Consider the following 26,853-nt stretch of genomic DNA (forward strand, 5'->3'; position numbering starts at 1 on the left):
CATAATTTTTATATTACCTTTAACATGACGATCAGATTGCTCTTTCAGTTTTAATATTTCTAAATGTAGTTCATTATTTTCCCTGGTAAGTTTAGCATTCTCTGTTTTATAAGGTTCCAAAATAGCATCATAATTGCTGCATTCTTTTTCAGTTTTTCCAGCAGATAACTTTGCACTGCGCAAGCTCTCAGTTGTATGAACTAGGTCACTAGAATAAAGGAGCATCAGACACGTTAGAAATGTTATCAGCCTTTACACTGCAGATGCAGATATTTATTATGACCTGAGAAACAAAACCCTTTCCCTGAGAACATGTTAACTGTAGAACAAATGTGTTCAAAGAAAGGCAAAGAGAACATTCATGTAAGAAAAACTGAAAGACAGGAATCAATCTCTTAAAGTAGGAAAGGACAGGGCAAATATAAAAAAAAATAAGATATTTAGAAAGCATATCAGGAGTTTACATCTGATTAGTCAATAAAGTCTCTTCTCTACATAAAGTGAGCTATTCAAAATTGGCAAGATGATTTTTTCCTCCAAGCACTACGCAAGTCGTAGCACTACTTATCACAGAAGAAACTTGAAGAATTAAAAAACCCAGAAGGTTACTAGTATTTATACGGAGATCAGAAGGTCCATAAAAGAGATTAGTGGTAAGTAGCTATAAATATTTTTGTGAAAATAATATCAAAGTGATTAAGAGATTAAACACCAGAGTTAGATTGAGAGATTAGACACCAGAGTGAGACTTAATGTTGAAGGCAGGTTACTCCACATCTGCCTACCTATGGTTCTTCCATCTGTATTACATGACAGAGAGCAACAGAATCAGAATACCTACATTTGGCGTGTTTAGCCAAATATAACTGGATTACTATGGAAATTACTATGTTCACATCCAAGCCATGAAATGGCAGATATATTAAGAGGGTCACCTGAAGAATTGTTTTTCTTCTGTTATGTGTCCTGTAACAACTGCAGAGATAGCAAATTTAAACTTCTCCAAATGAGATCATAAAAAATGGAGCTGTGAATGTTTTAAGTCATGGTACAGACAACAGGGATTACCTTTTATACAACCAGTTATAAGAGTGTGTCCTTTAAGCACATATCAATAGTGACTATTCTTGGATCTCTTATGAGAAAGAAATTTAATTTTCCTAGACCATAGATCCTTAGAAATAATTCTACTGAATTAAATGAAATCTTAAGATGTTCTCATCACTTAAGCAAACACATTTGACTTCATCATACACAGGAATTGAATGTTAGCTCTGAAGTAACATTGCTTGAAAATAATCTCCAGACTAAGCATTCTCCCTTAGATGTCAGAAATCAAACAATACCTACTATGTGATTACTATGTTATTAATGAATCTCCTTTTGTATACCTAAAAAGCTTTTCCACCAAAGGTAAACTCTCCACTCCCAATGGTTGTCGATAGCCCAGCTGATCTAGACGTTTCCTGAGATTTATGAACCTCCGCTCTGCAGTTGTAGTCATTGTAAACACACCTCCAAAGCAGCTCTTGTCACAGTCAAGAAAAATAGGACACCTGCAAAAGATTCTGTTACAGCATTTGTCCTTTAAAGAAGGAATAATACCGAAAAAAGTAATGGAAAAACCATTTTTTGTGTAGGAAATACAGTGCATAAGCATGTCATTAAAATTTAAGTAAGCCAAAAGAGAATCCTAGAGCAACTAAAGTTTTAAACATATTTACATATTTCTTTAAAAAAAAATTTTGCCTTGGCAATTAGTTTTCTTTCCTAACATCTTAGAGTATGAACATAGATGATTTTTTTTTTTCCAGTATGTAAGAACTGAACTCTGAAAAGATCTTTCTGTGGGAAGACTGAGAAGTAGATTCTGATTTTTTTGAACCATGGTATCTTCCACAATGCAAATTGACAGATTATTCTCAAAAACCCCATATATTTTTTTCTTTCATGTATAAATCTTACTTTCAAAGTTTACAAGGCAGTACTTAACTTTCACCAACAATTTGTAAAATTGCATTAAGTGTGTAAAATTTTAAAGACAGATTAACTTTGAACATCTCTTTTCTATGAGGGAAAACAGGAATGAAAAAAACCCACTGGTGTACTGTAGTCCTACCTGCATCGTTTTCTGGAAAATACAGTTCAAGGATCAGAGGGGTTTTTTTTCTTTTGACTGATTAGTTATCTTTTTATTACTAACCTGATCTAAAGGGGGCTGGATCAGCACTACTGTGTCTGATTCCAGATGAGAATTTTGCTTTTGCCATGTACATTTGAGGGAGGAAGAATTTTTACATCATTATGTCCTTCTGGATTTAGAGATAGAATGAGAAAAGAAACGGAATCCTAAAGTTGATGCTCCTGAATATGTGAAAACATCTCTTCAATAGTTAGAAATATTTTTGAAAAACAGTTATTTCTGTAAAATATTTTTCCCTTACTTTTCTTCAGAAGTTTCAGTATTAACCTACTGGCTGCAAAGACCTCAGCAGCCAAACTATCAATCTGAGGAAGCATTGTTTGCATCTCATATAGAGGGGATAGAATATAGGTATTATTTAAACCATGCTGTTTCACAATCCCCCAGATTTTAAAAAGATATTAAATAAATATATGCAGGTATTTGAAAATAAAATTATTTATGAACAATGAAAGGAGAAAACATGCAAGTTTCTCTCATGTCTGAGGCTGGAAATTAAGATTTCATCTCATTGTCTCAAAACACTACAAATAATTCTAGCAACAGGATTGTGCTTACCAGGTACTGCTCCATGGATGAGAGAAAATCACCGGTCTTATGAGCACAGCATCTGTTCCAGGTACTGCCAAAATACTTGTTTGAAGAGGCTCAGGATATTGAGATATTAACTAAGCAACGGCATGGAGAACAATCCCTTACATATTGTACTGGGATGGTTGAAGGAGAAGGAGGCACACTTCCTTCCACTAAATGGTAACTGTTAATGTACTAAGTGGAAGTCAATGTACTCCTGTGTGCTAAATGCTCTTTGTTCTCCTTTGGCAGCCAAAGATAAAAGCTAAAAGTGATGAAACCTTGGTATTTCTGCATTAATGTTGAGGATTCTGTGTTGAGTTCAGGAAAACAGTGATTGTGTTACTGTGTCTAGATCTAGTCTCAGGAACATCTTATACTAATACAGAAGTAAGCTGACAACTCTTGAGCCCATCTTCTCCTTAACAAGAACTAGATCAGTTAAAAAGATTAGTCTAAAATCATTCATCAGACCTGATTTATTAGCTCGTATTTTGGAAAGAGAAAGGATTTTTCTACTAATCACATTCAGAAGGTTTTACAGAAGAAACATCAAGAACAAATGTGTGTCACAGCTTGTAAGGGAATAAAGTTTCGCTACAGTAACTGTGGCGAAAATATATGGACAGATGTTGGCACTCCAGTAACTGTGGCTAGGGAGTAGATACAGGATCTTGCTAAATCACTGCAATGGATGTTTAAGTGAGGTGTAGTTACCTAAACATACCCTAATATTGAGATGTACCAACAGCTTTCTGGTTGAATCACTCTCCTTCCTAAAGGCTGGGAATTTTTAATTCAAGACATTATTGCCACCAGAATCAAACAAGAAAGGGTATTATCTTATATTCCCTAGAGCCACACCTGATCCAAAATTAGTCCAGGAAATGACCAGCTGCAGTATAGGTCCAAAAGATGTCCAGGAATGAAAGTAAGAAGAACTGGGGGTCGTTATTTCAGAGAGCTTAACATAGATATCAAAGTCTTCAAAGACAATAATCGTCGTACACTCTTTGTTGGAAGGAAATTATGTGTCAGTAATTCCAGACCTCTGTTATTACAGACAACCATAGCATAAATCTCATATCCTAAACTTAAAGTCCATCACTAGTCTTACCACGACATCAAAAAGTATCTAGAAACTTCTCCATCAGGAAAATTTGGTTTTCTGGAAATATAAAATGAATATGTGAACAGCTGTACTGATTCAGTTGAATCCAAGAGCAGTCTGACCCAATGTGCCTCTGGCAGCTGTCACAGCAAGAGTATAAAAACATAAGAAACATGAGCCAATCTTACTCCTACATACCTTCTCTTTCTATAAGCCTACAGCACAGGGACTTGATGGGCCTAAAGTTGAACTGAAATCATTATAATAGTACCTGATAGACCTTTCTTAGACATGTCTAATTGTTTTCTTGAATCTTTTGCACTTTTATATTGAAATAGCCTGTGGCAATGAATTTGCGATTTTAACTGTATGTCTGGAAAAGCATACCATAAATTCATGGGGGTGTGCATGTCCACCCCACCCCCCTTTTTTTTCTTTTTATTGTAAGACATACTAAATAATCATTCCTTTATTCATGCTTTCATTCATTCATGATGGCACCTTTAGCAAATCTGTTTTCCAAAATTTTCTAGTAGCTTCTCCCGCTTGTCCCTTTTCCATGCTTTTTCTGAGATTGAGATCACTCTGAGCAGCCATAAAGATTCTTTGCTGTAGTCGTCACTATTCATAATGATTCCTAACTTATCATTTGCCTTTCTGATTGCTCTAAAGCATCAGCTAGATGGTTTCTCAGTGACACTAACATTTCTTTTTCTGAGCAGTAACTGCCACTTCAGAGCCCATGATGTGTATTACTTTGCCTTTATTGACACTGTTCCTTAACTCCCACTTTATTACTCAGTCCAGCGATACTCTTCCACAACCCTTGGACTGCTCTTAAGACGTCCATATAATGAGCAAATTTTGCCCATTGCTGTTTAACTCATCCTTTCAGATCACCAATCAGTTAAACAGCAGAAAATCCTCTGCACATTCACCGTAAGGTAGTACTTTCCAGCCTTTCTTTTAACCACTTAGTGGGCTATTAGATGATCTTTTCTCCATTTCTGAAAGAGATCTGCTTTCTTAAAAACTTAGCTAAAGAACCTTCTTAAAAGCTTTTTGGAAATCCAAGTTTTCTTCATCATTCTTACCCAGTCAACTCAATCCCGAATATCCTTTTCTTTAAAGAAACTTAATAGCCTTGTGAATCACGATTGAGTCATGGTGAAAGGTGTGTTGAACTTACTAGATTTGTCTGTAAATTTGCAAAGTACTGGAAAGCACTCTTAACAACTTTGATATTTCCCACGAGATAGGCTATGTTAGCTCCATAAATAGTTGACATCATTCATTATCTAAATATTTCATGCAATTTAGTGCCACTAGGAAGAAAATATAATTTCCATTTTAGATGAAAAACAGAAAATCAGATAAACAAACAAAAAGGGAAAATCAAGTTGTACTTTAAATTTCCAGAGGATTTATCAAGATGTCTAAATGAGTGCATCTTTCAGTTACTCACAGAAGAGATATTCATAGCCAATAATCTCCTTTTTTGTTCCTCCTTTGTTCACGAAGACTGCTAAAGATGACAACTCTCATGTGCTTCATGTTGTGACATGCCTGGATGGTTGTGAGCAGTGTTTTGAAGACACAGGTGTTTATGAAATAGACATATTTAGCAGGTATGAACTGTTCCCTATTGTTCTAAGTCACCAATGAATGAAATTGAACATTGACATGAAAGATGGACAATAATGAAACTTCAAATCCAGTTCCTTTAGGCTATGAGTATAAAATCAATTTGCATAAAATTGTGCGAAAGAAGCAATGTTAAAAGGTATTAGACTAACCATTATAGGCAGAATACAAACCAGAAAAGCTTTCACACATTGAAGCCCTCCTTTCAGTCTGAAAACAATGCAGCAAAATTCACGGTGAGTATAAGTTAAGAACTGTTCCAGATGCGATACTTGTGTTATCAATAAGAAAATGTAATAATAAAAAAGCAGAGCAAAGATGTATCTTGGCCGTGGAAGGTATAATACAGTCACTGAGCCATGTGGAAGAAAGAGAAAACTACACAGCTGACAACAGAACACAAAGAAACTAGCACAGACAAATTTCTATGCTATGAAATCAGTTTTTTACTGAGTCTATAACATTAACACCACGGACAATTATGAACTGGAGTTTCCAGTCTCAATTCTGGGAAATACCAAAATGCATTTTTCATTCACCAGAACTGATACGCTAAAGGCTTTTATTCTTTTGTTTGATGCATGTGAAATATGTTTACAAAACATCTGTTCCTGTCCTGTAATTACTGGTCACATAGCTCGTTCTGCTACGAAGAGCTAGTTTTGTTTTCACCCAGGTGAAAGGGCATGTAGCAGACCAACCATTTGACTATAGCAATGCTCCAATACGTGCCTCTATACAGTCCATGGACACCAAAGGCTACGTTGTGAAATGCTGTTACTGCAACATCACTTTCAAGATACACTGCAGTAGCCTGTGCTTGTTTTGGCGAAGTCCCTTTCCAAGTTGAATTACTGGGATTTCACTTCCGACTAGATATTCATGCACCACGTTTGCTATGAAGCGTCGCCGCGTCGCCACGTTGCCAATAGAAAGACAACCGTTGCTCTAGAAAAACAGATTACTTCTTTAAAGAGCCACCACAACCTTTAAGAAAACCCTATCAATTATGAGCCGGCTCGTGACCTGTCTCCCCCAACCGGAAGCTTTACGGACCTTTCTGCAACCCCAACCTACACCTGCCCCTTTTCAAACAGGTTTATTTTTACTTTTTCCACCCTCCCTCCGGGCCGGTCTTACCACACATACCGTTAAAAGCAAATTCTCGCAGAGCGAGCCGCTAAGGAGTAGCCGAGATGTTTCAGCGAGGCTTCGGCAGAGACGCAGCTCCGGCGGGGAAGGGGAGGCTCTCTGCAGAGAGCCCCGAGACGACGAGAGACCGGCGTGTAGGCCAGAGGCCGGGGCGGGCCGCCCAGGCTAATCTGCGCTCCCCAGGGGCAGAACGGACGGAAGCGGCTCAGCCCCACGCTGTCCTCAGGGCTGCTGCAACGGCCGCTGCCGGGGCCGCGGGGGGCCAAGCTAGCCGCCGAGAGCCGCTGAGAGCCTCCGCCCGCCTGCGAGGGGCCCCGGTCCCGCCGGCAGCACCCTCCTCCTTCCTCTACAGGGCACCCCGCCCCGGCGGACGCGAGCCCTGCCCGCCCGCCCGCCGGGCCCCCGCAGCGCTCCCCGGGGCCGGCGCTCCCGCTCCGCAGACCCCGCACGGCCACCTAGGCCGCACCGGCCGTTTGAAAACGGCGCGCGGAGCGGCGGCCGCTTCCGTCCCGTCCCCTCAGCAACGGGGCACGCGCCCGCGCCCGCGGCCGGCCCAGCCAACCGCCGCCTGCGGCGGCCGCGCCGCCCCGCCCCTTCCCGCGCGACCGGCAGCCCTCGCGCTGGGGGGCGGGGGAGGCTGACGTAGCGCCCGTCCGCCAGCGGCCGCGTGAGGGCTGAAGGCGAGAACCGCCCGAGGCTGGAAGAGGCCGCGGTCGAGCCCCGGTGCTGCACCGCGGGCTGGGACTGCGTGTCGGGCTGAGGGCGGAGCTGTCCCCTGGTGCGAGGGGCCGGCGCTGCGCAGAGGAGCGGCCCGTTGAGGACGGCTTCGGCTTTGCTCCTGTTGCGGCCGAAGCGGGGAGGCAGACGCGACCGCTGCTCGTGGTCCTTTTCCAGAGGGGCGTAGGCGCGTTTGCTGCCTGTAGTATAGTTGCCTGCTGCGTCGGGGATTGCAGCGTCTGATATAAAAATGACAGGTAGCCCTCTCGTATAAGCTGTCTATAACCAGTTGGAGGGAATTTCTGCTCAGCGTAACCCTTAACCTCCCCGTGGTGGTGCTCTGGCTACCTTTTGTCACCTGCACAGACACTCTGAGCAGGTTATACGCTACTTAGATCAAGTATTTCATTAGTAAAGACGAGGCAACTAGGATTTAGCGAGCTACAAGATGTGTTTGTATGCTCACCCAAATCCAGGTGCCTCAATGTTGCCGAGTTGCCATCCAGCAGGCCGGGTTTTCCTTCAGAGCTTTATAACCTTCTCATTTGTGTTACTGTTTTTTAGTCTTGCATCTGCATCTCACAAACCAAAATCTTACCTCTGTCTGCATGTTACCCTTATTGTACCTGTTTCTGTTCTATACATGCCCCAGCTCTATCCAACAACTTAGCATTTCCTCAAGCTGTACAAAAAAACTAGGTCCTGAATCACAGGCACCTGAAGCTCCAGGAGGAGGAAGGGGTTACATGAGGTGGGAGTATACTGATGCTACATTGTACTCACTAAAATGAAGAAAAAAAAAAAATACAGGTTGAAAAATAGAGCAATTCTACTTCAATGCCCAGAGACAAAACAATGGAATAACTCTGCATTTTCACCTTTTTGAAATAACACTCCATAGAAATAAAGAATATGATGAACACAGTTTAATTGCCACAGTCACATCTCAGAACATGGATTCAGTGTTGCCACTGCATGAAGTTCCAGATCCATACTTTCTGGAATGAGGAAGGGAAAAGATTTGATAAGTCTTTATTGCTTACATAATGTCCAAGATGCAAAATATTAGTGAAAACAGTAGTATCCTTTTTGCGTAGTACAAAGGTAGTGCTTACTGCTTTTAGCAAGAGAAGGGATGATAAATAAAAGTAAACATGACGGGAAGGCAAAAACTACATCCAAAGTGTTTCACAGAATTAATCCTTTCAAACAGTACTTCAACCCAGTAGAAGAGCAACAAATCCCAGAAGGTTTCATTCTGCCCTGAAAGACGTTTGAAGTAGGAGTGTAACTTGACATACATGGCAGTTAACTACACATACACATGGAAATCCACCTTTTAAAAACAAATAGCATTTATAGTGTTTGATTCCCTTATACACAGGCACAAACTTTGCTTGCTTCTCTTTCCCTTTCTAGAACTTAATGAGACTGTGCAATACTGGAGCAGTAGTCTAAAATATCCTGTATAGTGAATTCCATAGTAATTCCTGATCCAGGATAGCAGCGAGCTATCAGCCCTTCAAAGTGCTTGTACTGTCGTATAAACTCATCTTGCATGGAATGCCACACAACCTGCCAAAGAAAGCAAACTTTAAAGAAATGTCAACTGGCACAATACACTATATGTGAACTACAAAACACTGGCTCGTTAACTGATTCTCAGTTCAGGTGTCATTTTAAAACTAAAGCTCGCTAACAACAAAGTTCAGTAAACTGAGTTGCTGCAAGTTTTTTAACCGTTAAGATCTTCAGTGTTTACATGACTCCTACCAAATACGCAAAGCAGAAAGTAGTAAAGAAGATGAGGAAGTTGCCCTAAAAGAGGTACTGCTTTTTGTCTTTAAACACCCTGAACCAGAACAGTGCTAATTCATGTTTCAGACTTTAAAAAGCTGTTAATACCTGCTTAACTCTTAAATCTACTTATCATTTACTCCAGTGAGAAAGTTTACAGAGTATAAGAAAAAACTTAGATAATATAACTATCAGAAAAGATGTAAATATATTCTGCTATAGTGCACCAGCTAAATTTCCTATCAGGTTAACAGTTCATTTAAACCTAGTTCTCTCTGCTTCCAGTGTATTTTGCAGAACAGAGATCACCCATTAATGGTCAGCTAGGGAATCATAAAGGAAGTTTCTTTCTGAACTCTCTACCACCACAGTTCAAATCAATGTTAAAACAAATAGAATCAGAGTGGGATTATAAAAAACTTCTCAAAATTCATGGTTTTTCAGAGTTATGCTGAGGCTAGGCACTTCTCACAGAATACATATGCAAAAGCAGTAGTTGAAAGCCTTTGTGTAAACATTACAAGGTTTTTAAGCCATGATTTAGTTTACCTGAAGTAAGTTTTCTTCTTCACAGAGATGTTTATCTACCTTCTTGTAGAGATTATCCAATCCCTTCTTCACTTCCTTCCCAGGATATTCCTTTATAACTTTACGAAGCTCTTGTTTATTAAAAGCCAGTTGATAGCTTACTTCCTCTTCTCGTATACCTTGTGCCACACGAGCTTCAACGCCTTCAAAAAAATGCTAACAAACAACAATGGCATTAATGCTTATCACAAATCTAAACTAATTAACTTAATTTCACAAGCATATGTATAGTTAAGTCTTGAGTCTGCTTGACAACTGTTGCGTGTTCCCTCCATTTTTGTTTTTTAATTGGGCATGAAGTAGTGCTCAGCCATAAACATCAAAGCGCAGCCCAGCAATACAGCACTCTCTAAGTACTAGCATAGAACTGAAATAAGTCATTTCTAGAAGCAATCAAGCTTTTCTTTGCAACCTCATAACTAATACTAGATCAGTCTCAAAATCCTCAATTAATGAGGCCATAGCCTGGGAAAATACCAGATCTTTTGGATAAACTGAGTAAGCACCTGAATAGGAATTTCTCTACTTAAACCATAATTACACAACAGCAATATTTGTTCATAATTGCCCTCTCTTCTCACTGCCCCACAACACTTGGCTCAACATAATAAAAATGGAGGGAAGTATACCTATGAACATGCAAGCAGAGCCACAACATCATTTGAAACAGTGCACTGCGTCTGGCTGGGATGGATTTAACTTTCTTCATAGCAGCCCATATGGTGCTGTCTTTTGGATTTGTGGCTAAAACAGGGCTGATAACACACCAGTGTTTTGGTTATTGCTGAACAGGTCAACCCTGGCCAAAGGGTATTCCATAGCACATAACATCATGCTCAGCTATAAAAATTAGCATTAGAGGAGGGGGTGGTGGTTGTCTTCAAGGTGGCTGTTGCTCAGAAACTGGCTGGGCATCAGTCTGCTTGTGGGAAGTAGTGAGTGACTGCCTTTGCATCATGTATTTTTTTTCCTCTCTCTCTCCCCTTCACTGATTAAACCATCTTTATCTCCACCCCCAAGTTTTCTCACTTTTGCTTTCCCTATTCTCTCCCCTGTCCTGCTTGGGGAAGGGGGAGTGAGCAAGCAGTTATGTGGCAGCTTAGGTGCTGGCCAGAGTCAACCCACGACAAGTGGGAAGCAGCAATAAAGCATTTTAATTTTCAAAAAGAGAATACGTCTTAGACTTCTCAGAAAATGAATGGCTGAAATGCTTATAGAAAAAGCAATGAACAGTGGGAAATACTCAGCGGGCAGAATTGAGTCTGAACCTAAGTCAGCATTCAGTTTAATACTTAGTTCAACTTCAGACATACAGAATGTTCCTAAAAACGTTTCTTATTCTTGAACAGTTCAGAAACTACAATAATTTTCTCTGCAGTTGAGGTGTAGTGTCGTGGTTTAACTCCAGCCAGCAACTAAGCGCCACGCAGCCACTCACTCGCAACCCCCCCCAGTAGGATGGAGGAGAGAATCCGGGGGGGGGGGGGGGGGGGGGAAGAAGTAAAACTCGTGGGTTGAGATAAGAACAGTTTAATAGGACAGAAACGAAGAAAATAATAATGATAACAATAACAATAATAAAATGATGATAATAAAAGAATTGGAATATACAGAACAAATGATGCATAATGCAATTGCTCACCACTTGCTGGCCGATGCCCAGTTAGTTCCTAAGCAGTGATCCACCTGCCCCGCCCCGGCCAACTCCCCCCCAGTGTATATACTGGGCATGATGTCACATGGTATGGAATACCCCTCTGGCCAGTTTGGGTCAGCTGTCCTGGCTGTGTGCCCTCCCAATTCGTTGTGCCCCTCCAGCCTTCTTGCTGGCTGGGCACAAGAAGCTGAAAAATCCTTGACTTTAGTCTAAACACTACTTCTGCAACAACTGAAAACATCACTGTGTTATCAACATTCTTCTCATACTGAACCCAAAACATAACACTATACCAGCTACTAAAAAGAAAATTAACTCTATCCCAGCTGAAAGCAGGACAGGTGGAAAAAATTAGCCCAAAGCTCCTGATTACTTTTCCCCTCACTTTTTCCTTCCTTAAAACCATTTGCTTAAAATACAACTGATGTTTAGTCAGTACTATTAATTGCCACGAAAAATTTGGTTATTTGCATCCAAGACTGTTACCCTCATGAGTAGAGTACTCTTGCCAGGCATGCTCAAGTCTAAAATAATAAAATAAAGATTACGAGAGATGCAGTGGTAAAGAGATCAGATAGTGCAAACTGAACACTTGAAAAAGATTACTCTGTACCATTTAAATGTATATAAACTCAAATATACTTACATTTAATTTCTCAAGAGGCTGTCCGAGTGAGTAGATTACATAAGACTGAAGATGTTCAGTGTATTTCTGTTTGGCTTCTTTTTTCTCAGCCTCAAGACAAGAAATTTTCAAGCGAGAAAGTGTTGCAAAAATATGATGGAAGTTCTCCATCATGACCACATCTCTGGGTGTTTTCTGGCTTTCATTAGCTACTTTCTCAACTGAAAAAGGAAGCAAAAATACCAGAAGGACAATCAAATTCAGAAAAACATAACCAATAACTATAATACTGTCAGAAAAGGAATTTTGAATTTATGTCAATGATAACCACTTGTATGGGTGATTGTCATAATTGCCACTAAATAAATCAATGTCTGAGAGCCTTCAAAAGAATTAACAGATATGTGTAGGCTCCAAGACCATGAAAATTGTATGCCAAAAAAAGTCAGGTATAAAAAGATACAAAATAATGACTACATATGGTCTCATTTACAGAAGTGAGAAACAACACACATTCTGTGGAAGCTTACAAGCATGCTTTTATTATCCCTAATAAATTTCACATGATAGAACTATTTAAGAAAAATCAAAGAAAATTGATTCCCCTATTTGGTAGAACAAAAAATCTACAATAAGGTGGTGTTTATTTTTAAAATGTACTTCTCAGTCTCTCGATTTTTGCTTATTAGTTTTATGGTCAAAATTATTGTCAATCCCAAAATTTAATAATACAAATGGATAATCCTGCACATAGGTCTCTTCCTTTCATCTCCCCCCCCCCCCCCCCCCCCCAAAAAAAAAACCAACCAACCACCCAAACCCCCAAATCAGGGCAGGCAAAAGAAATTCTACCTATCACTCCCTTACTGCACCTAAAAGCCAGCTGAAAGAGGATGGCTTCAACCAAGGGGGCAATTAAGTATCTACGCCTGTTCATCCATTAATCATTTTGCTGAGTCTACCAGGATGCCTACCATGAAAGTGATCCCGCACACCAGAGTAAAGATCACAAATTCATTTCAGTCGCAACACTGAACTGCCAACTAGGAAAAGTCTGTTACTGCTAATTTTGTTCTTACCATATAATTTTCTACCTCCCCCCCTCCCCAATTCTACCTGAAGTGCTGCATCTTCCTGACCCATTTCAAACATTACTTGTAAATTACATATCCTACTGCATTAAACATGTTGCTTGCACTGATTTTTGTACATAATTTTAACTTCGTTTCATCTTCATTCTTTACTTCTATCCCTTATCCTCCCCTATCATAATTCTTTGTTCTTTATGTTTGCTCTGTACTTTTCTGAAACAGATTTTGTTACTTCTTTGGTGTTTGACTGGCATAATTTTGAAGCCCTTTTAAAACATGCTTTTCTAAATTCTTCCTACACTGATTATTTTATCATTGTATAGTTTTGCCTGTCTATTGGTGTTGGCTTAGTTCTATCACTTGAACAGTAAATTCTTAGGGACAGAAAAGTTGGGTGCAATCAAATAGAAAACATTTTCAAAATTGACTGTCCTATCACCTGGGATGCTCCTGCTGACTACATATGGACTCTAGTCTACTTTACTATGAAGTAGTGTCTCTTCACGATTTCTTAGTATATTCAGAACTACTATGCTATAATTTCCTCAAAGTAGCTTTATTGCTTCAACTATCTCCTCTTACCCAATCTTCCCCTAAAAAAAGAGGTAAGTCTCAGTGGTTGGGAATTACTATACATGGAGTTGTTTGAAAATCTGCAGGTAAATCAGCACAGAGAGGTCCATCCACCTGTGTCCCTGCTCCATTTTAAAAGGGAAGGACAATTTTTCCAGAGTTCATTGGCTTGCATATCCTCCTCCTTTTTTTTTATAATCTTAATTAAAACCACTAGAACGAGGGTGTTGCTGCTGTTTTTCCAGACTATAGCTGGGAAAATAGGGAGGACTGGAAAGACATTCTGCTGTGTCAGGCTACAACACAAAGGACCTAATCTGCCAAGAAAGGGTCAAATTCATAGCCAGAACTCAAGTGATTTATTTTAGACAGGGCTGTGAAGATGAACAGTATTAGGGCCAAATGCCAGGGATCCCATCCAGATTCATCTCCTTGTTTAAGCTAACATGGGGGAGAAAAGACAGGAAACCACTTCAGATTGAGCATGTTGTGTTGCTGCCATCTCCACTCTCTCTCCAGAGTCTTAACCACTTCCCTCTATCATAACTGAAAATTACTTTACAGGTATGTACAAAGGCAAATACCTACAGTTTGCTCTTAAAAAGTATATTACAATCAAAAGGTTTACACTGGCTCTCCTACTGATAACAGAGATGACCAAAATTTCAGCACAATATCAGTCATGTGGCTTGCAACAGAGAGTCTTAAAAAAAAAAAATTAAAAAATCATCTGTTAATTGGAGCAAATTATATATAAATAGGAGGAAACAATCATTTTAGTAACTATGACAACCTCAGAAGACCTACCACTGACAAAAACAGCTCTAATAAGTTTTATGTAGGCTTTATCTAGATCTCCTCGTCGTTCTGCATTTTTGAAAATTGATTCAGCAAGGGCGGCAAACTCTTCAAATTCAGCAACAAATGGAAGGATCCCAACTTTACTCTTCTTTGATATTTTTACTTCATCCATCTGTTTCATTTGATTACTCTTAAATTTAAAACAAGAACAGATGTTAGCCTCTAATATATAACTCCAGACCACATAACTAGTAAAAGAAAAGAAAATGCAGACATACTGAAAAACTGACATTTATTCAAGCATGGAAATAATTTTATCTTTCAATTATTGTATCTAATTGCATTAGATATACTTTATATTAGATACACTATATCTAATATGTATATTACATATACTATAGGCAGTATATTGCATTCGTGACAATACAAAAAAGTTATACCAGCAATTGTGTTTTCACTAAACTTGCCATATTTCAGATAATAGTAATATAGTATTAGCAAAAGGATGTTTCTGACAGTAGAAGCTGCCTCTGCTACTGCTGAAAGATTTGCCATTTTATCTAAACCAAATTTCTGTTAGATATAAGATAGAAATAACTGAACACATGGAAGAGCTGTCTATTTGGCATATTATGCTCAAAGGGGAAAAGCAAAACCCTCATAGTCACTGAGTTTTTGTTTTGGTAAGTAAAAAAGCCAGAGAGCTATAGGTTACTTGACTGACTTCAGTAGTCTCAGTAAGAGTACAAGTTTAAACAAACAACTGAACAAGTCAACTAGCTCACAGCACTGAATGAGCGGTCATATTTGTTACAAATAGCTAATTATTGAAGAAAACTGGAATAGAGAGGAAAAAGAAACACAACCACCAATTAGTTTATCTTTTTTGAAGGTTTGGCCAGTAGAAGAGCAATAAAGTTACTCATTTTCACTTCAAATTAAAAGCAAAAATTTAACTATAAAGAAGTGCAAAATCAAACTGGGTAGGAGTGGGCTTCCTATAATACTATAGTTAGCTTAATCAGAATAACTAAAGAACTTACAATGCATTTATCAAAGTTCCTTTTGACAGTCACCAAAACATTTCCAAGTGTTGTGCTGAGAAAGGAAGCTGGGTCCACATTTTGTGCTGTCCATACATGATGACTCATCTTAACTAACATATAAAGGGAATTAAAGCTATCAATCTTGTCCCCCAGCGCTATAAGATTATTCAGCTCAGGTTCAGTACAACGAAATATTTTTGTCATCATTTGTCGGATCATGTCCTTCCTATTAAAAATGCATAAGATGAAAATATTACTCTGACAGTTTACTAGGCTATTTTACATGGTCTTTGATAACATTTTTAGGATAAATTTATTGGATATAGTAGTCTTATCTGCATTCAACAAGTCTCATGATTTTCAGAATGCTGCTAACAGAGGAAATGCCAATGCCACACAGTAAAAATCAATAGTCACAGCTATAAAAATATTCCAAGTAGTATTTTCTGTGTGGAAGCTGCCACACACTCAAATTCAGAACTTTGCAAAGCATATTTTCCAAAGCATTTTTTACATATTACAGTGCCTAGTTTCACTTTGCAAACTATTAAGAGAATTAAGCATCTTTTTTATAGTACTATAGACACATCCATCCTATATACAGAAAATTTTGTATTTACTGACTCATACAGCGTCTAGGTACAAATTAAGAGTTCACTATTCACTTTCACTAAAAGGAAACAATTTCTGATTATGGAGAAAAAAGTTTTATATGCCAAATAAATTCACATGTAGGCTTAAGAATTAATAATAAACAACAGCAGCACATACTCAGATGATATTGTTTGTGGAACACCAGAACTGTATAAACGAGATGAAGTTCCTCCATCCATTTCCTCTGCTTCATTCTGTAAGAACAAGGAATATATATAAAGGAAGCTGAAAGCTTGTCTCCAATTCTATATTTAAGTGATAAGTATACCTGACAAAACTAACATAATTATCAGCCCCGCTGCCTCCCCCAAAGTAGCAAATAAGTGGTTTGCAAGGTTCTGGTAGTCTTCTAGTCATGTTCCACCAAATACAACACTATCCACAATTACTCCCCATTGCCTTCCTACATAGCATGATGAAGCGTTTATTGTGATCTTATTGAGGAAACAAAGCCACGGCAAAAGAAACACATCAGTCCTTCTTTAACAGATTTTGTATCGGTCAGCCAAAAATAAAGATTCTGCCAGCTAATGGAGAAAAAAACAAAATATTGATCACCTGGATCACGTAATTGCCAAATAAATTCAAAAGTTATCTTTTACAAAGGTCTCTTAAGAGGCCTGTTCAATATTCTTTACTTCAGTGACAGAATGAAGAGTCATACCGTTGTGGTTCCCGAGATGCTCTGATGTTGCTGTAGTTTGAAAAATTTACTAATGAAGTCCTGTTCTGCCAGACACAGAGGCTCTAGTTCACTTAATACTTGCTCGAAAATCTAAAGAAAGCCAAATATTTTATCAACACACCAAATACTATCAACAGTTAGTAATACTAGTTTTAATTTTGTTGCATAGGATTTTATACTTTCTATCTTCAGTAAGCTTTAGAAGGCTTATTTCTACTTAATAGAAATGGAAACAGCTTGTACTTTATCTTTAAAAGTGCTATCTGCATCTTCAGCATAGTCCCTTCTCATCCACATAACACTGGGAAAAAAAGAACAATCTGTTTTTCCACAATTAGAGTTTTTCTAGTCACAGCCTGAGGAAGGACTTTTGTGCTATAATGGAAAGATTCACATTTTAATAGTAAGTCATGGGCTCTGCCACCCTCTTTTCTGCCTGGGTTGCTGAGAGGAAGACAACAAAATTAAAAGCCTCAGGGAAGAAAAACAGGTAAACTGTGTATGTGGAAGATAACTGCTCTGTAGAAAAAGTTTCTACATAGCTGCTACAGAAACCAACAGCAGGTTTTGCACTGAAATAGAAGTATTAATCATGATTTTTAGATTTAATCTGAAATAAAACACTATTTTGGCAATAACTAAAATAATTTAATTTTATTAATACAAACTACTGAAATTGTAAGTCAGGTGTTAGACATACTTCTAATCTTTCATCTTTACACAACACAGCATTTTCTCAACAAGTATTTAAGGATTAAGATGTGGAATAATTTATATAAATGAAACCAATCTAGCCACATAGTAAATCCACACTACTGAAAATTCCCCTAAAAAAAATAATTGAAAAAATCTACTAGGTCAGCTTAGTAGCTTACAACTCTGTATACATTAGTCACACTCATATGTCCCCAACGGGTGTGAGATAGAAGCAGCTGAAAAAATTAGCACAATACTTGTACTTGTATAAAATTGTTTTAAAAAGCTATCATTTTAATTCTAGACAAGTTGCTGCTACAGATGTGTAATAACTTAACAGTTAAAATTGTTTCAGGCATATAATATTTCCTCCCAGAACAAGACTGAACAAGGATTTGAAGAAGTCAGAAGAAAAATACTCATGTCCATCAAACAATTCAATTCAATAGAGAACAAGAAAATTATTTTTCTCTCTCACTCTGATAACAGCTCCTTTTCCCTTCACAGCACTGAGGAGTTAATTCCACATGAAGTAAGGAGTACTGTCACTTTTAAAGGTTCAGGGGGAAAAAAACCCCCACAACTAAACACCACCACCCCCCCCCAACAAAACCCACAGATGCTGAGTACACTCCAATAATAACTTAGTGCCATTAGTTAAAGCTGAAAACTGATGATAATTTTGATGTGAAACCAGTATAAATAACATTTTAGGGCCATGCTCAGGCCCTGGCTAAAAGAAGATAATGCTTTCTTCTCTTTCACTTTTGCTTACGTACTGGCAAAGTGCGACAGAAGACATGAACGTTTGTATTGAGAAAAATAAAATCAGTTGAAGAATCCATCAGTTCAATTCCTATTTGCTTAAAAATGCATATTGAGCTTCAACTTAATAGACCATTTTTTATGCTCTATATTCTTTCAAGATCACATGCAGCATATAAAGGAACTAAATGGAATCTTATAATCAGAGAATAATACTCTGTTCTACATATTTCTTAGAAACTACCTTTACTAGATGTGTGGTGCATACAGAATTTGAAATTGGCATGGTTTAAGATTTAAACAGCACAGATTTTCAAACTATACAAGAAGGATATGCAAGACGCTCCTAATACAAAACTAAGCAGGAATCCTATGCAACATTTTGGCTTTACCTTATCAAATTTTGTTCTGTCAGCCACATCAAGGTCAGAGGCAGACATGTTTCCCATATCCAACAGTGAGGATGACTGAGACCTACGGTTTCCTGAACTCTGAACAGAGAGTTTATTTAGGCTAGAAGTAGACCCAGTCAATTTTCCAGAACTTCCATGAAGACCTGTGAAATAAAGACACTATGAAGGAGGGAAGCAAAGGCAGAATAAAATACTCAAGAAGAACAAGTTCATTACAGAATGTACGAGATCAAGAGTTACTAGTAGTCCTACATTAAAATAAAACAACCCAATTTTTGTCTAAGCTGCAAGTGCTTTTGCTGTAAACACATTCTTTTCTCATTGCAAAGTAACCGAAGTACTTCAGCAAGTATCAAAGTAGATAGCTATATAAGCCCTCATTGTAAAGTATGGAAAAAGGTGTAAAAGGAACAAAACTGTGAAATACAGGAGCACTGGGATAGATGTTGTCCTTGAAAGCTTGGAAGCAAAGTCCAGTTGTGATCTTTGTGAATATACTTTGGGCAAAGGCTGCCACAAGCAGAAGAATTAATCCACAAGAGGGGAAAAAAATTAAAGAGTTTTATATACACACAGGTGGTTTTTCATCTTGAACTTGATCTTTCTGCTGTTAACATCCTTTTATCTACATAGTTTACTCCAGCTGTTTTGCTGTTATACAATCCCATAGTAACTCTACTGTTAATCCTCCCCCCTCCTTTTGATCATAATTAACATTCAGACATTTCTTCCTGGTATTGTGGGGCCTTTTCCTAGATGAGGAGCATATCTTTTTATTTTTTTCCCAAATTTTCAGAAATGTTGGAACAGGATGGAGAAAGCTAGTAACAAAAAAAGACCAAGAAATCGTCAATATTTGACCCCCATGTAAACTTCTCACATCTCAACCACAAAGAAACTTAAAAGCAATCCTGCAAGTTTCATTTAACTGCTATGTTGGTATCTAGTCTAGGGACACAAGACAAAGTCTATAGATCTAATAAAAGTTGTTACCTTAACCTACCGGAAGAGTTGGAAAACTACAACAAGCTCTCAGGCACAAACATATTTTTTAGATCAACTAGTAGCATGGGAAAACCAAAAGACGTTGCCTTTACCTGCAAGCCTTCTCAACTTTTATGTTCGGCCATTTTAGCCATGCTTCATTTTTGCCTTGCAAAAACAATGATTCTGCTAATGCTTATTTCATTCTGAACGGAGTGCTTCAGTGTTAGGTAGATTTTCCACAATGCAGCACTACATCTTTACATTGACACACATGCATTGACAATACCAACTAATGCAACTAGTTATACTCACTCTCAGTTTCCTGTTTGACAGCACTTTCTTTTCGAGGCAGTGTAGCTGGGATGGATTAGGTTGCAAGCATCAAAGACAAAGACAAGTTAAAATGCAGTTTGCACAAACCATGCACAAGATGCAAGTTAAGCTCTAACTGGAAAGAAACATGCGGAGAACTATAAGCAGCAAGTAACTACATTGCAAACACATTTAGTTGGAGAGGTACTATTCTAGAAATTCAGTATCTAAACTACATGGAAAACAGAGTAAGTTTCTAGGTATTAAACTTCTCTTTTTCTTATATAGAGCGTCCAAAGAACATTTTTGGTAACATGTATTTAAGTTCTCCCAAATTAAGAAGTCCATTAAATTAGGGTTTTATTTGTCAGAGTTAATATTGCAAAAGACTCAGTTTCCAAGATCAATCATCATATCAGTAACAGACAAGGAATTAAAATGTACTTATGTAATTTTGTACTGAGTCAGAGATATTGTCCACCTCTTCAATTTAAAAAACACACACCAATACTGCAAAATCATTCATATCAACAGTAAGACTGGTTAACCTTTTCTGTTGTTCGCAAATCAGGGTGTTTACATAGAGAATACATCTTTTGTATTCATGCTGCACCAAAAATTGATGACTGCAAAATCAGAGAGGATGAAAACAAATAATATATAGTAAAAAAATTTACAAGATGTTTTTTTATTTTTCATGGTTTTTGCAGAACAAAACCGTTTTCTCAAGTGGACTTCAATATGAAATTTAGAGTAAATGGGCATTTGCAGTAAATAGAGAATCCCTAACCAGTAAAAGGCATTTGCATACATACACTAAAAGCAATATGTGGTATTAAGAAGATCTTGATGAGGATGGATGCTACAAGCCCCCAAAATGGAGCAGGCAAGCAGAACCTACTGTAATAGAATGAGTAAATACTTCTAAATGCCACAAACATGTCTTAAATACCAGATGTTCTCAAGTAGGCAACACTACTGACAATTATAATGTCAAACTTAAAATTAATTCCAGCCTAGTTTTTAGATCTTGGGGGTTTTGGCAGTTTTTCAATAAAAACATTTAGGCCTGATATATTTGGTTTATATATCTGTCATGCATTGGTCCCACTTCTTCATCGTCCTCAATTTCCAAACACACGGGACTATATTACAGAATGTGAAAAACTACAGGCCCTGGACAATCAGGGGAGCCATAGTGGCTTTTGCGAAGCCACATCATATAAACATATGACAGCAGTAGCACTCTTTCCCACATTGATTTTATGGTATTTAAGTATCAAAGTCTTGGCTTCATCAGAAAAGAAGAAAAATAAATAAATAAATAAAAAAGACTACTTAAGACAAGTGTGAATGCTCACGACCCAGAATTTTTTTGCCATAAAAATGCAGACAAAGAACCTTGCACTAGCACAGAATGCCAGAATTCTCCCAGCATCCCCTCTGCGTTTGAGGCATTCAAATAGCAGTGCTATTCCCAAAGCACAAAAAAAAGGCAAGAACACACACCAACACAGCTTGGAAACAGGTCATCTTTAGTGTCTGAGTACAACTGGAGCATTATGCACCTACACTATTCCTTAAATAATTGTACTACTAGGAAGTGATGTATTTTGAATTAATGTGTAACTGGTAATAGTACAACCACTACCTTCAACATAGAAGCCTTTCAGATACCGTTACAAGCTGTTCCAAAATAAATACATTTGCACAAATACAGGACAGAAGCCTTGTCAAGGTGCAGCTCTTACACTGGGGAATTGAAGGCCCTCTTTCTCCAAAATGCCTGATCACCCCATAACATTTACAGAAATTAGGAAGTTGCTACAAAAACTGTCTCCTCACAAATGCAAATCACAAAATAACTGCCAAGATAGAGCGTTTAGAATGTTTCAGAAATCAATTTATATTACAATAAAGTGGGTTTTTTTCTTGCAGTAAGATAGCTTTTCAAGATTTACGAATTTAACTGTTCTGACAACACCACGTTATGGCACCACTTGCTCTCTATGTCCATCAGCTTGCCAAGACTTATCTTTCCAGCTTCCCACTCCCTCAGCCAAGCCTCACCATTCTCCTGCTTTCTTCCTTTCATTACTTTTTTCTGTTCTCTACCATCAAACTTCAAAGCAGAAGTTCAGGACCCAAAAAAGACTTGACAAAACTTACTAGTTAAAGCTGCACATAATTTCTGAATCTAGAAATTGGAAACTGGTCAACTGTGGCAAATGTAAATATTTTAAACAAGTTTTGAAACAGTGCATTTTAAAATACAGAAGAACCAATATATAAATACACCTATATCACTGTTGCTTGCTAAGTATTCCGGTTAGTCTTTTAAAAGCCTCACTTCCATACTCACACTAGACTATTTAATCCTAGCAGGAATACATACTCCCTTAAACAGAAAGACCTACAAGTTAACAAAGTATGATTTCTAGTCTCAGACTACATAGGTAAATCCCACTGAAAACGCAATGAAATACCCAAGTTTCCTTGGGCAGAATTAGCATTAAAACTAGCTTCTTCAAAATCCACCCAAAACTTATTAAAAGCAGAAATAATAGCAGAAGGAACACACACACGTGCTGCCCAAGCTTTCTTTAATTACAAGAGCTGATTTTTCAAATTTGTTCCAGTAATAAAGTGGGATAGTTCAAGTAACAAAATATGGTTGGTAGTTCACCAAAAAGTGAGTGTAGATTTGAAAATCTGAGAAATCTTAGAAATATCATATTTTATCCTTCCTTCTCTTTTGACCAATTTCACAAGATTTCAGTTGTGCTACTTTGGCCTTGTGGAAGTCAGAAGTTTTACCAATTTTATTTTTCATCGAACTTCTTCTACCTTGTCAGAAGTAAACAAATTTACACCATTATAAAATTGGCCCTAGGTGTTGTAATGAGTATTTTATAAGCAAAAAATAAGATTCAAAGCAAGATATGCGCCTCCTGGAAGCTTACCAAACTTTTTTCCTTCTCTGGTTGTGCCTGTCATCTTGATCTTGGCAACTTCAAAGAAATCTTTTATTTCCCTTTCATATAGTCGTGATAAATAATCCATATAATTCTTAAAAGAAAAATGTAAAGTTAGTTAACAGGTATATATATTGACTTTGTTTTATTACAGTTAAATAGTTCTTAAAAAACGTCAAGTATATAAGTTCTACTAAATAACAAACTGTTTTGGACTATATGTGTGTGTATACATATATGTATTTATGTAGCATGCACAAAAATATATTCATGATATTTAAGCAGGTTATATTCATTTTCCTAGTGAGTTCATTGAACCTCAATCAGAAACTGCTACTTCTGTTCCATAAGGAAAGATAAGCAGTGTGGTACAAACAAAGAGGACTACTAGCGGTGGAGCATCACATAATTGAATTCAATGGCAGAATGGAGAGAATTCAGCACCATTCTCTGTAGCCTCTTTTACTAGACTTTTACTACGCCCCCCAAAAAGCAAATAGCACGCCATTCCTACACATCTTCCTGAGTATGTGACCTCCTTTATTACCATTCTCAGAAGGAAAACAAAAGACCAGAAAACTTTGGAAGGCACAAACTCTATGGGCCTATTTACTGTAAGATTCAATCAATCCCAAAATAATTTGTTTGCAACGCTGCCAAAAATAAGCTCAAATTTTAAAGACAAGAGGCACAACAACTGAAATAAGTTTGAAGATTATCTGGTTTGTTTAGATTTTTAGTACAAAGGTTATAATAATATTTTATTTATTGACAAAGATAATGCAATATTTTTTCCCCATGTTCTTCAAAATTTTGTACTTAGCACACATAATACATAAATATGTAAGTATATCAATTTTTTTATTAGAAGATCACAAAGATGTCAACCATTCATTGACCATTTGCCTTACACAAGGCAAAAGAACAACTATTTCAAAGCCTTTTTAAGAGTCTAATTTGCATCTTCTACAGTTGAGTTAAGAATGACAGAACTTTAATAAAAGATGACTTGTTCTGTAAGGACTAACTTTCCCTTGACTTCTATCTAAACATTTTCTATACTTCTATAATAATTTTTTCACACCATTATCAGTTTTAAACGAGGTAGTTTAAAGTTACATATATACAAAGCCAAAATGGTTCTATTTAATCTATTTTAGAGGAGACCTCTGAAGTTTTTTATATTCCTAAGAGAAGTGAAGGTCTGTTGAAATAAAGATGTCACACAGGCAGTAAGCACATCAACATGAAAATAGCTTAATTATTTTTCTTACTAGACTGTAAAATGGCAAACTTGTTTTACATAAATATTAATATCTTAGGATACTTCAGAACAGAGACATAGAAACTTGGCAGGGGGGACAGGGGACAAACAAAACCAAAAAAACCAGGATACAACAAATAACAAAAAAATGAAGTTTCCTATTTCAAAGAGGAACAAGAAAAGAGGACCAGTGAATTAAATTTAATATAAAGGAATATTAAAAAAACATGCACATACACACAGGCAATTCTTTTGACTCTCAAAACCCGTATATTATACACATTCTCTAGCATCATTTGAGCACTTCACATACCTTTGTTAGCCCTTCATATTTTCCATAATCTGTGTTCTTGAGCCACTCCATCAGTTTAGCATATCGAAGTAAATCTCTGTGAAATGGATGGTGATTGGGTAATGTCAATTCAACAGAGTGCTGGGCAAGAGTAGAACTCTGATCATGACCCTTGATAAGAGAAAGTATTAAAGTAAGTCTTGAAGCATTATACAGATGTACTAGAAATTTCCTGAAAAACTTAAAATGAAGACAGCATCCCATTCAGACAAACAGAAAAGCATCAAAATACCTTGCATAGAAACAAAGTCTAGAGACGCAGACTGAAAAGACACCTAACATAATACGGACATCAAGATACTGTATTTGTGGCAGGTAATGCATCTTAGTAAGCTTGTTATTGTAAGGCTCTTGTTTACCACTGCCTTCAGGGTGAGTCAATTTGGCATTTTTTGCACGAGAATGCAAGGTACACCTGAGTGAAGATTTAATGACAGGTGTTCAATTGTTTCTGAAAAATGCTAAGAGATTACTACATTATTTCTCTAAACAAAAAAAACCCAAACCCAAACCCATAGCTGCTTCTTTTTAAAGATGTTGTTCCCATATACCATAAGACATTTTAAATCCTCAATCAATGGGTGGCCTAGGTGTTAATGATGACCTTTATGCTACACCTCTGAAAGTCTGCTCCAATTCAACCTATTTTAGTCCACTTTGGCCAAGCCTTGGTCAAGTCTTAAAAACACTAGTTCACACACATTCTCTCTCCCTCCACACAAATGTAGACACACACACACTTTCAGTAAACATTTACTAGAGTTAAACAGTTTACAACATGCAGCATAAACCAATCGATTTAACAGCAAACTACTGATTTCACACTCCTTTCCTCTGGCTTATCTCCTGAAAAACACACTATCCTTTAAGTGAAGACCACATCATATTGCTTGAACAACATACAATTTAGCTTTTTTAAGCTTTCACTTGCTTGAACTCACAAGCTTCCTGGGCAATTCAGGAAGAAAGCAAGGTAACACCACAGTTCAGCCATGTAGCAGAACATGCAACGATTAGCCCTGGGTTAACAGAGGATGGGACTTAATTTCAAAATGGCTTTAATATTTTCTGTAAAGTCTTTTTTACCAGGTTTGCAAGAAATACAGCAACAGAACTTGATCCTAAGTATAGTTTGTGCCATGGCAGCACAAAACGAACGTCCTAATTGGTCTCAACTTCCTGTAGAGTAACATGTGGGTGGTTTATGCAGGTCAGTCAGTGTCAGTCCCTGACAGAGGAGCATTCCATCTTGGTTATGACAAGTTGGCAGAATATAAGCTATACAGTTTAAGAACTGTCTTTGCATGTCTTTAAGTTGGAACAGAAGCCAGTTTGGATCACTGAGCCAAAACTAAAGCAACTTTAGCTGACCCTTCTTTACTGTATTGGGTACTAATCAGTTCAAGCCTTTGGTAAAAAAAGCCCTAAAAGCTTCCACAATACATTCACAGATTTTTGTTTTAAAAAAATGAAGATACAAGTCTTGATACTATTTGTAAAAGACTAACCTTTACTAAGTAATGCAATGCAAACATGCTGGCTTCTGAATAAAGCTGGACTACTTTTTTGTATCCAACATGAACATGCACTTACTTTGAGTCCTGTTCTCTTAACTACATAAACTGAGACATAAATGAACCCAAAGAAACAAGTCCTAGACAACTTCATTCATTTATTCTCACACAACGGAGAAGGGTCACACTATAAATCTCCCTTCTAAAAACAATCTTGTAGTCTGACTCCAATAAAAAGCTAACTTTGTAAAGTATAATTATTGCAACATATAATTTGGAACTGGAATCCAGCCAGTATTAGCCACACAGCTGCTGACGTGATTACCGAGGTTATACTCAATACTGTGTGTACTTCTAGGCATGCATATAGCAAATATTTTCAACAGATCTTTGATATGCTTTTATACGACCTAGATATAGAAAACCATTTATGGTTCTCTCCTGTTCCCTGGTGTGCAATGTTCCTACAACATGCATTTTAATGTTCATTATAGTTTAAGATAATTTAACTGGCAGCTTTCACAGCTTTCTTCAACTCAGTCCAAAGGCTAGTTCATATTACTGCTAGGAAATATTCAGCTATCCACATTTTTATTGCTTCTTTCATCTAACAATTTTATTCATGTCCCTTTATTACATACAACTTCTTATTTTTGCT

At 37.5% G+C, this 26,853-nt stretch overlaps 2 protein-coding genes across 13 annotated transcripts in view; both read right to left on the minus strand.

Moving 5' to 3' along the window:
* Window positions 1-7,237, minus strand: part of CEP135 (centrosomal protein 135) — a 42,004-nt gene extending 34,767 nt beyond the window's left edge. For 2 of the 5 annotated variants that reach the window (XR_011325841.1, XM_069789648.1), the window contains exons 1-3: window positions 6,681-7,237; window positions 1,392-1,556; window positions 18-208 (exon numbers count right to left, since the gene is read on the minus strand). Coding sequence is in view for 3 of the 5 variants with exons in the window: in XM_069789648.1 (XP_069645749.1) it covers window positions 18-208; window positions 1,392-1,504 (304 nt within the window). In the remaining 2 variants the exon portion in view is untranslated. Of the gene's footprint in view, window positions 1-17; window positions 209-1,391; window positions 1,557-6,263; window positions 6,620-6,680 lie in introns of those variants that run through there. The other 3 variants (XM_069789625.1, XM_069789635.1, XM_069789657.1) reach the window with 3 other exon arrangements.
* A 1,074-nt stretch (window positions 7,238-8,311) lies between these two features.
* EXOC1 (exocyst complex component 1) overlaps window positions 8,312-26,853 on the minus strand; it is a 32,872-nt gene continuing 14,330 nt past the window's right edge. For 5 of the 8 annotated variants that reach the window (XM_009912630.2, XM_069789741.1, XM_069789708.1 and 2 more), the window contains 11 exons: window positions 24,643-24,792; window positions 23,054-23,159; window positions 20,091-20,135; window positions 18,771-18,934; window positions 16,897-17,007; window positions 16,350-16,426; window positions 15,576-15,804; window positions 14,539-14,722; window positions 12,089-12,288; window positions 9,747-9,941; window positions 8,312-8,975 (listed from right to left, as the gene is read on the minus strand). In XM_009912630.2, the coding sequence (XP_009910932.2) occupies window positions 8,823-8,975; window positions 9,747-9,941; window positions 12,089-12,288; window positions 14,539-14,722; window positions 15,576-15,804; window positions 16,350-16,426; window positions 16,897-17,007; window positions 18,771-18,934; window positions 20,091-20,135; window positions 23,054-23,159; window positions 24,643-24,792 (1,614 nt within the window). In that variant the 3' untranslated portion in view covers window positions 8,312-8,822. The remainder of the gene's footprint in view (window positions 8,976-9,746; window positions 9,942-12,088; window positions 12,289-14,538; window positions 14,723-15,575; window positions 15,805-16,349; window positions 16,427-16,896; window positions 17,008-18,770; window positions 18,935-20,090; window positions 20,136-23,053; window positions 23,160-24,642; window positions 24,793-26,853) is intronic. The other 3 variants (XM_009912632.2, XM_069789757.1, XM_009912634.2) reach the window with 1 other exon arrangement.

Source organism: Haliaeetus albicilla, chromosome 1, assembly GCF_947461875.1.
Source record: "Haliaeetus albicilla chromosome 1, bHalAlb1.1, whole genome shotgun sequence".
NCBI lineage: Eukaryota > Metazoa > Chordata > Aves > Accipitriformes > Accipitridae > Haliaeetus > Haliaeetus albicilla.